The 14,172-nt window shown below is 42.5% G+C and overlaps 2 protein-coding genes across 2 annotated transcripts; one reads left to right on the forward strand and one right to left on the reverse strand.

Annotated features, from left to right (window-relative positions):
* The first annotated feature begins 795 nt into the window (after nucleotides 1-795).
* herc4 (HECT and RLD domain containing E3 ubiquitin protein ligase 4) lies at nucleotides 796-10,653 on the forward strand. Its single transcript, XM_072391353.1, has 24 exons — nucleotides 796-1,007; nucleotides 2,229-2,499; nucleotides 2,592-2,751; nucleotides 2,864-2,940; nucleotides 3,040-3,261; nucleotides 3,340-3,435; nucleotides 3,799-3,925; nucleotides 4,093-4,247; nucleotides 4,494-4,570; nucleotides 5,271-5,395; nucleotides 5,541-5,600; nucleotides 5,778-5,889; nucleotides 7,100-7,289; nucleotides 7,378-7,550; nucleotides 7,631-7,750; nucleotides 7,846-7,944; nucleotides 8,044-8,211; nucleotides 8,406-8,549; nucleotides 8,695-8,861; nucleotides 8,943-9,009; nucleotides 9,094-9,176; nucleotides 9,269-9,452; nucleotides 9,569-9,671; nucleotides 9,751-10,653. The coding sequence occupies exons 2-24, from the start codon at nucleotides 2,274-2,276 to the stop codon at nucleotides 9,957-9,959; spliced, it is 3,144 nt and encodes a 1,047-aa protein (XP_072247454.1). The 5' UTR covers nucleotides 796-1,007; nucleotides 2,229-2,273; the 3' UTR covers nucleotides 9,960-10,653.
* Nucleotides 10,654-11,016: 363 nt separating this feature from the next.
* On the reverse strand, nucleotides 11,017-12,297 carry cox5b2 (cytochrome c oxidase subunit 5B2). Its single transcript, XM_072391354.1, has 4 exons — nucleotides 12,127-12,297; nucleotides 11,513-11,583; nucleotides 11,339-11,438; nucleotides 11,017-11,248 (listed from the first exon to the last, which is right to left on the reverse strand). Exons 1-4 carry the CDS (start codon nucleotides 12,227-12,229, stop codon nucleotides 11,136-11,138), a joined length of 387 nt encoding a protein of 128 aa, XP_072247455.1. The 5' UTR covers nucleotides 12,230-12,297; the 3' UTR covers nucleotides 11,017-11,135.
* Between the last annotated feature and the right edge of the window lie 1,875 nt (nucleotides 12,298-14,172).

Genomic DNA, 14,172 nt, shown 5'->3' on the forward strand with positions numbered 1-14,172 from the left:
GAACACAACATCAGTTGACTAAAATGACAGATTTTCATACACTGATGACACAGAAGTGTCTGTATCATGTTAAATCATATCCGGTCAGATATTTAGAGTTATCTTTATTTGACGACTTGTTTTTGAACACTTGGCAGTATATATTTTTTTACATTTTCAACAGATGTCTGCGTTGTTTACTCAGTCGGTGTAGACTTTGTGATTTCATTATTCAACTGTGATTGATGAGAGTACAGTTTCACTTTCACTAGTTTTTAATGTTAATTAGTCAACGTTACAGTCACATACGTTGTGATGTGTTTCATTAAAAATAACGTGTTTTTTCTGTGGCGGGTGTGTGTGTGTGTGTGTGTGTGGGGGGGGGGGTGACGGGTATAAGTATTTATATACGTGTATGAACGCGCGTGCGCGTTCGTTTTACAAATAGCATGCAGCCATACCAGTACAACTGCAGTGACACGCATGCGCGCGCTCTCCATCTAGAACATGTTGGATGATTCGCGACATTTCTTCACTTACACATAGCAAATGTACTAAAATGTTGTAGGATTTCCGGTTATATGGAAAAGCTTTCAAATTAAAGCTCGCCGTGTTCACTTATCATCGTCATTTTTACATTTACGTTCACAGTAACTTATCTCAAGAAGGTATTGTGACATTCCTGCTATTGATTTCAGCATTTGATTAACTGATAATGCTTGTTTTATGCTGTTGTGTACAGCTGACCGCTCTCCATCAAGAAAGCGACTTTTATTTCTTAAAGAAAACACGGAAATCCAGAGTGTGACACAGCAGCGATGCCACCTTACCTCAACAGCACCATACAGCAGTTGTTGACAGAGTTTTGGGGTGGAGGACATGAGTATAATCATTTTGAGAGCAGACTGGTATTTGGATTTTAATTTTTGAATGCAGAAAATGTACTGGCCTGTGTATTTTTAAGGTTCGGAACAGTCACCGAGCAAAAACACTGGAAGGCAGTGCTGCTGCTGCATCTGGGAGGATTGGTAAGGTTTGCTCCTTTTCTTTTAACGAAACCGTTACTCAAACCTGACCTAAAAAATGAACGGCTTTAGCGAAACCTAAATATTTTATATGTCTCTGGGATACTCCGTGGTGTGCTCGTTGCGTGTTACTAAATTAACTATCCTTCTCATCATGCACCAGGCTGCTAACTGCACCTCTAATGGAAATTAGCTCCTATCAGCGATACTAAGTCGTCTAACAGGATTATTTAAAGAAAAGGGAGCTTTAAAACGTTCAGCGTCTTTATCAAGTGCAATGGCACGAAGTTATATTGCATTAATGAAGTTGGTTTGGTTGCATTAGTCGCGACACACCGGCCTAGTTTATGATCACCACGCTAAGGGAACGTTAAGAGACATGCTAGCTGTCTATCTGCGGTTATACTGCCACAGACCTCTGGTACATGATAGTGTCTGTTTGGTAGTCTGTTTGTGGTTGTGAAACATGGCCGTTTGTATGGGGTTAGTTAGAATATTGGCAACATAATTTATTTTATTGTATTTTTTAATGTGAACACCGTTAGAAATTAGCTTCAGTCTATAAAACCTTAACTCCTCAACGGAAGTTTTGTATCAAGTGAGTGTCGCTAACCTAACTTAATTCTACCTCAGACATAGTCTGTTTACATTTTTCCACGCAGGGTCAAGTCGGACAACTTTGACATTTCACCAAATTCTTGACACAAATGACATGTCCATTTTTTTGTAATCTGTAATTTAATCCTTTTGAGTACATAACATGTGTCCTGTAATCTGGTTGCCAACGGATGGCTGTAGAATGTTCCGCTTTATAGTTAAATGACCGGCGTGTGATCAAATTTTAGGTTCCACAAATATTCAAACATTTTGTCCTTAAACATTCTTGGAATTTCCATTGCAAATTAAATTCGTTTCCATATTGACATCGTTCCCTCACAACAACAGGCAGAATGGTCATGAATCATTTTGCTGTTCATGGATGATTTGCTCTTGGACTTTACTACTATTAAAGCTTGCTGACAGAAATAAACGTATTTTAAAGACATTACAGATAAAAACATAACTGTAAGATTCTTAGACATTATTACTAGTGTAATCACACTTACCTGATGCTTTCTGGTGGTCTTTTTCTGGTATGCCTGCTGTGGGATGGCTTACAGCTTGAATGATATACGTGAGTATAGATGCTCCATGATTTGGTATAACCAGAGTGTCTTTTCACAGAGGCTGCGATCCTGCTGGCTGCTGCAGCCGAAGGTGAAGGCTACCATGCTGTGCTGGGGAAATGCTTCTTTTGGACAGCTCGGCTTGGGCGGGATTGACGAGGAGATAGTGGTTGAGCCTCGGAAATGTGAATTCTTTCATGGGAAACAAGTGACGGACGTGGGCTGTGGCCGCAGACACACAGCTTTCTTGCTGGAGGATGGGACTGTATACACCTGCGGCTGCAACGACTTGGGTCAGCTGGGCCACGAGAAGTCCAGAAAGAAACCAGGTTGGTAACGTTCCTCTTTTAGTTTGCATTCTGATAACAACTTTGGGAAATCCCCATCTCTCACCCAGGTTTCTGTCTTTGTCATCTATCAGAACAGGTCGTGGCATTGGATGCGCAGATTATCGTGGCTGTGTTGTGCGGCGAGTCCCACACGCTCGCCCTGAATGACAAAGGCCAGGTTTTCTCGTGGGGTCTTGGTTCAGACGGTCAGCTGGGCTTGAATAACTTTGAAGAATGTATTCGTGTGCCGAGGTAAATTTGTCAACTTATATCTCTTATTTAAAGATTCACAATCTTTCCTTTTTTTCCTCTTAATGCTCATAGTGAACTCTGTGCATTTATTTTCTCACTGTAAAAATACCAGAAACATCAAGAGTTTGTCAGAGGTACAAATCGCTCAGGTAGCCTGTGGGTATTGGCACTCCCTTGCACTTTCAAGAGGTAAAGTTGTTTTTCAACCAGCATAATGCTTATTTATTCATCCTGCTTACTGTGTTATTCTCTCACTAAACCATTCAAATTCTGCCTGTTTTCCCATAGGTGGCCAAGTCTTCTCTTGGGGCCAGAATCGATATGGTCAACTGGGGCTGGGACGAAAGGGACAGAGCATCTCCACACCCCAGATCATTCAATCTCTGCAGGGCATTCCTTTTTCCCAGATATCAGCAGGTGGTGCTCACAGCTTTTCCCTCACGCCCTCCGGAGCGGTGTTTGGGTGGGGGTGCAACAAGTTCGGCCAGCTGGGTCTCAATGACTGCAATGGTGGGTTGTCAAATCCTAAAGCGCTTAAGGCTGTTCAAGCCCGGAGTACAGACTGATTTTCAGGGGGTCTTTTTTCAGATCGGTGTTTCCCAGCCCTCCTGAAGTCCCTGAGGTCGCAGAAAGTGATTTACATCTCCTGTGGAGAAGATCACACAGCAGCACTTACCAAGTTAAGTTCCATTCATTTTGTTTACCTGGAAAATCTCTAGACGATCTTGATTTGAATTGGGCTTGAGCTTGAGCTATTATTTTTGTGGTTTGGAATGTAATGTTGACATTATCGCAGGCCCTGCTCAGACTTGATGCTAACATGCGTCCCGGTGACAACTGGATTGCGTTAAATACAGGTGTAAACACACATTGAGAGGCTGTTTTTGATCTGGTTTTATCACAGACTACCGAAAATGTTTTTATTTCCCAGAAACATCAGCTGACTGCATTTGTGCTGACTGAGAGCGCTCAGTCTCGCTGTGATGCATTCCTGCATGCTTTCTCTTTCTTTTGCAACCCCATATTCACTGCTGTTGTTACAGGAAGGGGGTGTGTTCACTTTTGGAGCTGGAGGGTACGGACAGCTTGGGCATAACTGCACAAACCATGAAATCAACCCAAGGAAAGTGTTCGAGCTCATGGGAAACGTAGTCACACAGATCGCGTGTGGAAGGTAAATTCAGTCTATTTTCACACGTTTCCTCCCAGATGTGATGTATTGTTTCCTCAGATAAATGTGCTTAGCTCATTATTAGATTGTTGGCTACAGGGGCGTAATGGAATTTTATTGAAATGTCACGGACAAGCGGAACATTTCTCAAATGACTGTGTTATTGAAAGGCAGCACACGTTGGCTTTCACACCCTCCTCTGGAAAGATGGATTCATTTGGGCTTGGAGGTAACGGCCAGCTCGGTACGCGCTCCACATGCAACAGAAAAAGCCCCGCGCTTGTCAAAGGCCCCTGGGTAGCGTCCGGCGCTTCAACAGAGGCGGGTGAGATTTATTCAAGCTTCATCACGTGATTTCTGAAGACTAAAAGACTGAAGGAAAAAAAAACGAAGCCACTCGTTGGAGGTTTCTCTTGGTTCTATCTTGTTAGTTTGCATTCAACAAAATGAATTGTAGATGTTTAACTTTTTACTTTTTTTTTTTAACTCGTTGGATAAGATGAGGTCATTTGAAATGTTGTATCAGACTTGTTAGAAAGCTACTTGATGCTTTTATCAATTGATTTTGCAGACCCGGAGCAGAGCTGTTATGTCAAAAGAATTTATGCTGGAGGAGATCAGAGCTTTGCTCACTATTGCACTGCCAGTGTAAGTATGACTGTTTGCACCGAAGACTCTGCTTTTCATTTGTTTATTTATCTGTCCCTCACTGTGCTCTCAGCAGAACATAATTCAACATTTCAAATGCTCTCACTTTCCAGTCAAAATCAAGTAAAGGTGGGACTTGGTAGCTACTCGATATCACCCAGTCGCACACGCTCATGGAGCATTCTTTAGTCCACCTACAGTGTTGCAGGCTATGCTGTGCTTTTTGTCTCACACACGTTCACACACCGATGAACCCATAGGAGGCAACGTAAGGGTTCGGCATCTTGCCAAATTAAAGCTACAGCCGCCCTGAACATGACGGATTAACATGATGAATATTTGAAATATGAGGCTGATAGGATATTGCTCCTGAAGTTATCATTATGTTCCCCTTTTTTATTTATTTATTTTTTTTAGCATCCTCTTATATCTTATGCCAGCCACCGTTTCATTTTTGATCATTTGTCCTGAATTTATGATAATGATAAGATTTGGAATCAACAAGGAGGATCAACTCCTTCAGCATTTTAAAGGCAGGACTCAACTAATAACAGTAAACTGTACACTAAAGCAGCACGAGGGTGTTCTTCTGATACTATGTGTCCTTTTGTCAAAGAACTTTCTTCGCTGTGAGTTGTTCTGCTCTAGATTTTCTTCCGTTTATTCTGGTTGGTTTCTCTCTTTCTCTTTATTGTTACAGAACCTTCAGAACGGAGATGACGAGCGGATACGAGACATACAAAGAAAGATATGCTCCTTGAATGAGGACATTGTACAAAAATGGTTGAGCCACTCACCAGGAAGACTCCCACCTGAAACCTCCAAGTAAAGTCTCCTTGGGGGAACTAATTTGAGTTTGGGGGAACTAGTTTGAGATCCCTTTAGATGAACCTGTGCTTTCATAAGCTGTATACAGAGATCTGGCTTTGAAAAGACACATGTTTTTTTTTTTTTTTTGTGATTCCTTTAGTGAGATCGACCTCGTGTTCTCCTCAGCGAGCTGCCTCAACGGATCTTTCCTGTTGACGAGGTAATCTCATTTTACAGAGGCAGTTTCTGACACGGCCTGCGTCCGTTCAGCAGCAGGCATGAGAGACATTCACTTTTACTATATTTGCTTTTTGTTGATACTGCGGAGTTGGTGCCACCGATCGCTCTGCCTGGTGCGTGAATGTGTTTGACAAAAGCGTGTTATTCTTTTACGCAGTCATCCAGATCACTTCAGCACCAGCAGCAAGTGTTCTGGGGTGGATGTGAACATGGCTCGCGTGCTATTCCACAGAGTGATTCAGCAAGACCGCCCTGAGATCGCTCAGCAGGTCAGTAGCCACACACGAAGCCTTTCCATCGAGCGGAAAAAATCAGATTTCCACTTTTTCCCCTCTTCAGTGAAAGGTGTTTAACTGAAAATGTATCCCTTATAGGCCATTTGATGCTCAGGTTTTTGTCCGTTTTCTCTAAGGTCTGGAGTTGATTTCAATTGTTGACTTTGTATTTTCAGAGCTGGGTGTGGAAAATCACAATATGTGGTCCAAAGAGGTATCGATGCAAGTGACAACAAGCCTTCAATTGAGCTTAGACAAAAAAGAAAATGGGCCAGAGAGATTTCAATCTTTTGGTGTGATCAAATAATAAAAAGAAAAGATATATTCTAAAAAATGTGGAAACCTCAGCAACACCAAAAGTCAAGAAACCTCAAGGGGAGGCAGCTCACTTATAAAGTCTACCATCAAGAGACGCCGTCATCCGTGAAAAACGCATATGGATCATAAGATGCAAACTGCTGGTGACACTCCAAAGGAAGGCTGATTGGGGCTTGACAGAAAACTTCTAATAAACCCTCTTAGTTAAAGGCAGAGAGGAAGTCCCCCAGAGCCAAAGTCTGACACAACACACAACAGTGCCCTTCAAATGCCATTCTTTTTTCAGCTCCCCCTCTGCGCCTCAGTGTGAAATTCTAAATCAAACAATTCAGATGTGATTAAAGTGCACATTCCAGACTTTAATTCAAGGTCATTGTCAAACGTTTCAGTTCCACCGTGTAGAAATTGCAAAAGTTTTTAAAGATGCTCCCCCTCGTTTCAGGGCACCACAGTGTGTGTGGGACTGTTGGCTTTACTCAAGTGGGTCTTATTGCTTCATTAGTGCAGGGATGAGATACCGAGGCTTGCTTTTACAGGTTGGAGTCTGTCATCACCCTTTTTCAACCTGAGGAGAGAAGCTGTGCCGACCAAAGTCAAAGAAGCCTTAATGAGGCTGAAAAACAAGCATAAAACCACGAGAGACACCAGTCAAACTTTAGGATTACCTAAAGCAACTGTCTGGAATATCATTATTGCCTTTCAATATGGATTTTGAAAAAAAATGGCTGTTGCAGTGTTGTCTTAGTGTGGCGTTTACATGATGAGAGTAGTTTCCCTCAGTTCGTGTCATCTTAATGTTCACAAAACAAGAGTCGGAAGAGGTTTCAACCAGGGCTTATTGCTTTAATTGTAGCACGTCTATGTTCTTCCCCCTTGTCTGTCTCAGGTTGCTGCCAGTCTGGAGAAGAACCTGATTCCCCGGCTAAGCAGCTCTCCTCCAGACATCGAAGCACTGAGACTCTACCTCACTCTTCCAGAATGTCCGCTGTTCAGTGACCGATGCAATTATGTGACCATCACTATCCCGTTTGCCAAGTGTGTCATGAGCCTGAAAGAGGCTCCGCTAAAGGTGCTAGGTAGGTCAAAGAATGTTTTCTGTAACGATGCATCCAACAGCTCTTCTACTCGGGACTGTAACAAAATGGCACCCTGTGTTTGCATCAGGAAACTGGTGGTCCACATTTGAGCCCCCTCTCTTCCAGAGGTTGGTTGATTTGTACAAGGAAGTGGTGGTGTATCTGCTCCTAATGCACAAGGTGGGCATCCCGGCAGTGGAGCAGAGAATTTTCAGCTGCTTTTTAGCCACATCCCTTCAATTCCTGGAGATCTTGCACAAGGTGAGGAATGAAGCCCGATCTCATCTCATCTTATCCTGAAGATGCTTGTTAATGACGCCCCGTCCCCTCCATCTCTCCAGGTGAATGAGAGAGCAGGAAACATCATTCAGTACGATAAATTCTACATTCAGGAGCTGGACGACCTGATCGATATCAGAAATGACTACGTGACATGGATTCAGAGGCAGATGTACCCAATGGTGGGTCTCATTGTTGGTGACACTTCCACTATAATATTTTTTTTTTTTTACCTGTGCCTATGTTTGGGCTCACATTTCTGCTTCTGTGTCATTAGGGTCATGATGGCGTCGTGACTCTGTGTAAGTATCCCTTTGTATTCGATGCCCAAGCGAAGACGACGCTGCTTCAAACTGATGCTGTCATACAGATGCAGGTAATATACACGCCCCATTAATCTGGTCTCGCACAGTCCAAAGGAGCTCAGTCCACAGTGGTGAGTCGGCCATTAATCATACTTGTGTTTTATAAGTAGATGGCAGTGGATCAGGCGCAGATGCAAAACTTCAGCTCCATGTTCATGCCAGCAGTGGAATCGGTCAACCCGTGTCTCATCCTCATCGTTCGGAGGGAAAATATCGTCGGCGACACCATGGAAGTCCTGAGGAAATCCAAGAATGTTGACTACAAAAAACCGCTCAAGGTAAACGCTGTTAGAATCTGCATGTTGACACTAAAGTGCCCATATCAAGCTCATTTACAGGGACATAACTTCATCAAACCAGTTCACGTGATTTAATGCCCCTTCCCCACTCCCTCGTAATGACTCTGTGCAGCTCCCTCACCACTGTGTGATGCGTTTGCCTCGGTACTGAATGCTCTTGCGATTCACGGCAGGTGATCTTTGTGGGAGAAGATGCGGTCGATGCAGGAGGCGTGAGAAAGGAGTTCTTCCTCCTGATCATGAAAGAGCTGCTGGATCCCAAATACGGGATGTTTCGCTACCACGAGGACTCCAGGCTCATATGGTTTTCCAACAAGGTACCATCACTCTAAAGCCCCCTCAACAAATGAGGCCCTCCGTAGAGGTCAATGTTGACAGTAAACCCCGTTATGTCTGAATGTGACCCGTGAGACGCCACCCTCCTCCTTAAAAACGTTTACAAGAACTACCTGTCCCTTGCAGACCTTTGAGGACATCGACTTGTTCAACCTCATCGGGATCATCTGTGGTCTGGCCATCTACAATCTCACCATAGTGGAGCTCAACTTCCCTTTGGCTCTTTACAAAAAGCTTCTGAAAAAGAAGCCGACGCTGGATGACCTGAAAGAGCTAATGCCAGACGTGGGGAGGTCAGTGCCTTTTGGTATTCTGTAAATGATGTAAACAATTGAACGCCTTGTGAGATATTCTGCAACATCTCTTCCGATTAGGAGCCTGCAGCAGTTGCTGGACTACACAGAAGATGACGTTGAGGAAACCTTCTGCTTGAATTTCACTGTAAGATCGTTTTCTGGCGATATGAAATTTAAAACGAATGGCTCGACTTCCTGTCATTACAGAAACCGAACCTTTTTTTTTCAGATCACAGAGGAAAACTATGGCGCCACAGAGGTCCTGGAACTAGTACCAAATGGGGAGGAGATCAATGTCAATAAGACAAACAGGTAAGATTGTCAGTTTGCTGAAATTCCTTAAATGTAGCCAGCAATAAAAAGGCCGACTCTGCTATTTCATCCCGGATTTTCTTCTCTTCTAGGCAGGACTTTGTCAACGCCTACGTAGACTACGTTTTCAACTCATCCGTAGCCCCACTGTTCGAGTGCTTCTATGCGGGATTCCACAAAGTCTGCGGTGGAAAGGTTTTGGAGCTGTTTCAGCCAAGCGAACTGCAAGCCATGGTCATAGGAAACACCAACTATGACTGGACGGAGCTTGAAAAGGTCTTATTTTTTAACTGCGATTCAGTAAAATGCATCATTTCACTAATTTAACCAAAGTCGGCCCGACTTAAGTCGTATGATAAGCTGTATGAATAACTTTAGATGATGCTCCTCAGGGTACTGAATACAAAGGAGAGTACTGGGCTGAGCATCCCACCATCAGGCTCTTCTGGGAGGTGTTCCACGAGCTTCCGTTAGAGAAGAAAAAACAGTTTCTCCGTAAGTACCGCTAAATTTGTGTGACGCCAGAAGAGTGATTGTCGCAGCACGCTGTATTTACCCTTTGTGCCGTCTGTAGTGTTCCTCACAGGAAGCGACCGCATACCAATCTTGGGCATGAAAAGCCTGAAACTGGTGATCCAGCCAACCAGCGGAGGGGAGCAGTACTTACCTGTTGCCCACACCTGCTTCAACCTGCTGGACCTTCCCAAGTACACAAGCATAGCAACACTCCGGGAGAAGCTTCTAGAGGCGATAGATCACAATCAAGGCTTTAATCTTGTTTGATAGTAGAGGGGAAATGCCCTGTGTTCTGACTGTTGATGGCAGCCACATTCCCAAACGTTTGTTTTCTCTTTTGGACTCAGTTCAGCTGTTAGAAGTGGACGCTGAAAGGAATCCACGCCACACCGCAAACAATTAAGTCGGACGTCCAGAGTTTTACATTAATGTTGACTTTGATTTCCAATTTATTCCATTTGCCATCACAGCAGTTGATTCACATTTGAGATTGCTCATGTAGGTGTGCTTTAATTCATGTTTGGACATTGCAAGTATGATGAAGCAAACTACTGGTATATACAGCACAGGGCTTGTAGACACCAACATAACTCTTGTAAGATACAGTGAAATGCAGCGGCACTTCCTTTTTGAAGCTTAAAATCTAATGTAACGGTAAGATGTTTGAGTTTTGTTTTTTCTTTTAAAACGAAAATTGAACTTTAAGCAACGCTCTGTTATGACCATCTGCACAGCAACTGCAGCCAGTCTCTGAATTTTTGCAAGAGTTATGTGCATTGAATGTTTGAATCTAGACAGTGTCAAGAAACTCGATGTTTCAGAGGAGCTCCACTGTAACACTTGATTGAGAGCAGCGTGAAGCTTTGAATGCTGAGTTGATTCATCTTGGCTGTATGCCTTAAATGATCCACAAATAAAAATTAAAGTACAGCCACTAAAGTGTTACTTTGAGGGTGAGGTATTGTTTTTTTTTTAGTCTTTACGAGTACTGTCTTCTAAAAGGGTGACTTGACAGAAAAGTCTTTGGGAATTAGGGCTAAACTTCGGACAAGGTCCACAGAAAAATGTTGAAATCCCAGTACTGCTCACCACAGTAGAAGATTACACCAAAGTTTGGCACCTTGAAATAAAAAAAAGTGAAGAAATGAAAGCTAGTTTGAGAGTTTTCCACAGGACTGTGGGTCACACATGATCATTAAAAATTAAACGTTTAAATTCATGCCATAACAGCTGTTTTCACTTCAGTTTAGCTTTAAAAACAAAGTCCCATGGTGAAATATGCTGACGTGTTCCCTCACTGACATCCCAAAAACAGACGACTCAGTTCAGGTTCATATTTTAATGATAAACTGTACACGTTAAATGACATTGCACTCTATGGCCCTGACAGAAGAGCGCATATTTGTCTGATGTTACGTTGTTTGTACGGGGCTTTTGTTGTTTTCAATGGGGCAGCTCATGGTGGACCAGCTTGTAATGGGAGCCACAGGACGGACAGCGCTGGGCATTTCCCTCATGAAGCCAGAACCACACAATAGCAGTGTTATCCTCCTCACCTGCATAAAATACAACGAGTGACTTCACTTGTAATGCTCACAATCATAATGAAGAACTGTGTCAGTGTCAGTCTAAATAAGACAACTTACAGAGACAGCCCACCAGCCGCTTATTTGAAATGCTTGGCACAATATGAGGGTCTTCCCTGGTGCCAGTATAGTGTTGGGGCTTCAGGATACTGTAGGGGTCCTGTAAAGTGAATATACATCAGATGTGTCCATGCAGAGTTTCTGGGCGCTATTCTTGCGTGCAAAGCAGTTCACCTTTCCCTGTTTCAGGGCCTGCAGGGTGCGTCGCTCCAGCCCAGTGGCCTGTTCGTCATCAGTTGGTATTCCTGAAAAAAACATGTAGCACAGGAACCGCATTCAGTTACAATACGGAAGATTAGACCAATGTCCTGCAGGCGGGGACTGCGGTGAGGGCAGATAACACCGCCGGCGGACACACCTACACAACCCCCTGTCCTCTACCAGGATGTTGGCATCGACCCAGCGAAAGCTGCCAAGAAGGTGGGTCTAATCAAAAGGCCTTTCCACAAGTTAAAGTCCCGGTGACCTTCATTTTCTTCTCATACGCTGTCGCCACATTTACAAAGAGAATCTCGACAAACAGAATAGCGAACAGAAGACGGTTAATTGGTCTGAATACATTATTTTGTGTCTGTGTGAATGGAGTCACAGTGAAGGCTAGTTGGTATCTTATAGATAAGTTAGTAACCAAACTGCGCAATAAACTAAAGTGACCTCATTTTTACTCATAGACTCACAGCTTTAGTTCGTCAGCTTTGCGCTGTCTTTTGACCAAGGGCAGTTTGGCTTTTCTGGTATGTTTGTAGTCTTAAATATAACTTTCCTCAGTCACTATTAAATATTCCTACCTCCCACTGAGGCCATAGCACGGCAAAGTGGTCTTGCCGCCACATTTCTTCTTAGCTGCAAAGTTGTAATAGTACAAGTTCGGAGAAGCAGACGTCCCGCCATTCTGTTGTCTGTATCACGTCCCGAAAATGACCTGAATCTGACACGGCTGTTTGCTGGACTGAAATGACCCCGTCACAGCCGACAGGGTGACAGGTGGTCGGGACCAATGAGAGAAGAAATACAGCCGAGGCGACCAATGGGATTGAAGAGAAGAGGGACGAGGGGAAAAACAGCAGCACTGAAGAAATTTTTGTCAAATTCAAATTCGCTCTGACCACACTAACACTGTATTATGCCATTTGCTTTATAATAACTTTCATTGCATGCGAAATTGCGTCTTATATTCTTTCATTATTATTTTGGAGTTAAATTGGAGACCATTTCTCCGAAAGCTAAAGTCAAGGCTACTAAAACTGAAACGTTGTTTCCAGAACAATTCTTCCTCACCTCTGTCCTGTCATTTGAATTCGAATTAAATTGTGTGTCTGAATGCAATCTTTTTAACACGACGATATCACGAATACATCTGTCAGTAAAATAAGTGCTTTTGCTTTTGAATAGAGTAATATTTACGTGTTTTATGTTTTAACACTGCCATTGATGTGCTACCATTAACCTACAAAAATAGAACATTTCTTAGGGTTTCAAAGTGCTATATAGCACATGTATGGTGGTGTATAGACACCATCTATTTTGATGAAAGACAAATACTGATACTGTCTGAGAACTACTGATGTTTTTCATTAAATGTTTGTCATGATCTGCAAGAATTTTTCTTCTCTTTGGTACTGTTGCCTTTTTCTTTCATGTGTGTAAGCCCTTATCAATACCCCCCCCCCCCCCCCCCCCCATGTTAATAACTTAAATCCATGTTCCAAAGCCCACAGGAGTACCTTCAGGACAATTACCTAATTTGATTGGTCTAAAGATGGCATTTCACAGGTGGTACCGTCTGGTCTTATGGAACCATATAGAGCAAACTGGTAGCATGACTTTTTAAAAGAAAACAAAAAACAAATCTGCAGGCAATTGACCCTCGAACTGCCTCCCATACCCAAAAAGATAGATAGACCAAAAATGGATACCTCATTGGAACAAATATGAGTGAAAAATTCTAAACGCAAAGAGTCCTGCCAGATGTGTTTGCACTCACGAGTATTTATCGAAAAATCTGAATGATGATAATTAAGTAATATCTAATAAAATGGCTCACTACTCCCTCCTCCACCCATTTCACAACACAATTCGAGTCACTTTCCATATTAACTTTCAACCTCAAGTCCCATAAATGTGTCTGAATATTCCTGCAATATGTGCAATGTGCAAAGTTTAAGTGGTGGTCTACCATCACCGAGATGTTCCCTGAAGCTTCCACGATCCTAAAAGAGCCCTAGACTATAGGAGGGCTCACAGACATTCATTAATCAACAATCCAGTTGTTCCTGAATAGATACTCTTTGGTTTCCGTTAAGAAATGACCGTTGACTAATCAATAGCTTACGTAAAAATTTGGTATCAAGTTCGATCATTAAGTATTGGTTAACTAGCTTACTTTTCCACATTGTTGTTCCCTGATAAATTAGCTGAAGTTTGTGTATCTTATTATCAAGTGTAAGACAGTATTCAAAACAAAGTTGTCTGGGTTTTTGTACTTTGATTATCTTATATCCAGTCAGAGAAACTTAATGGTTAAATAAATGCTTTTTACAATTGAAAATGTGTGTGTGTGTAATTCTGGACTCAACATTGGATTCTGACTGAATTCCATTTTTTTTTCATAGATTATTGCTGCATTGCTGTATATCAGTACGTTGTCTAAGATTAAGATAAATTAAATGCATGTAACACCTAAGATAATCTTGTTGACCACTTATTGAACTTTTATTCTTGAGTCTTATCTAGATTTTTTTATATAAATTATTTACATCAACTTGGAGTGTATGGAGTTCTCCCCTGAGCACAAAAGCTTAACTTACAAAATAGATTTTATTGGCTCTAAAAAT

Source organism: Leuresthes tenuis, unplaced genomic scaffold (genome assembly GCF_036924035.1).
Source record: "Leuresthes tenuis unplaced genomic scaffold, fLeuTen1.0.hap1 SCAF_8, whole genome shotgun sequence".
Lineage (NCBI taxonomy): Eukaryota > Metazoa > Chordata > Actinopteri > Atheriniformes > Atherinopsidae > Leuresthes > Leuresthes tenuis.

Excerpts from the sequence above, each read along its gene's own strand:
- herc4 (XM_072391353.1), top strand. The coding sequence starts at position 2,274 with ATGCTGTGCTGGGGAAATGCTTCTTTTGGACAGCTCGGCTTGGGCGGG. Across the intron at positions 2,500-2,591 it reads GAAGTCCAGAAAGAAACCAG|AACAGGTCGTGGCATTGGAT; the intron begins GTTGGTAACGTT and ends GTCATCTATCAG. Across the intron at positions 4,248-4,493 it reads CGGCGCTTCAACAGAGGCGG|ACCCGGAGCAGAGCTGTTAT; the intron begins GTGAGATTTATT and ends TTGATTTTGCAG.
- cox5b2 (XM_072391354.1), bottom strand. The coding sequence starts at position 12,229 with ATGGCGGGACGTCTGCTTCTCCGAACTTGTACTATTACAACTTTGCAG. Across the intron at positions 11,584-12,126 it reads TGCTATGGCCTCAGTGGGAG|GAATACCAACTGATGACGAA; the intron begins GTAGGAATATTT and ends TGTTTTTTTCAG. Across the intron at positions 11,439-11,512 it reads AGGCCCTGAAACAGGGAAAG|GACCCCTACAGTATCCTGAA; the intron begins GTGAACTGCTTT and ends TTCACTTTACAG.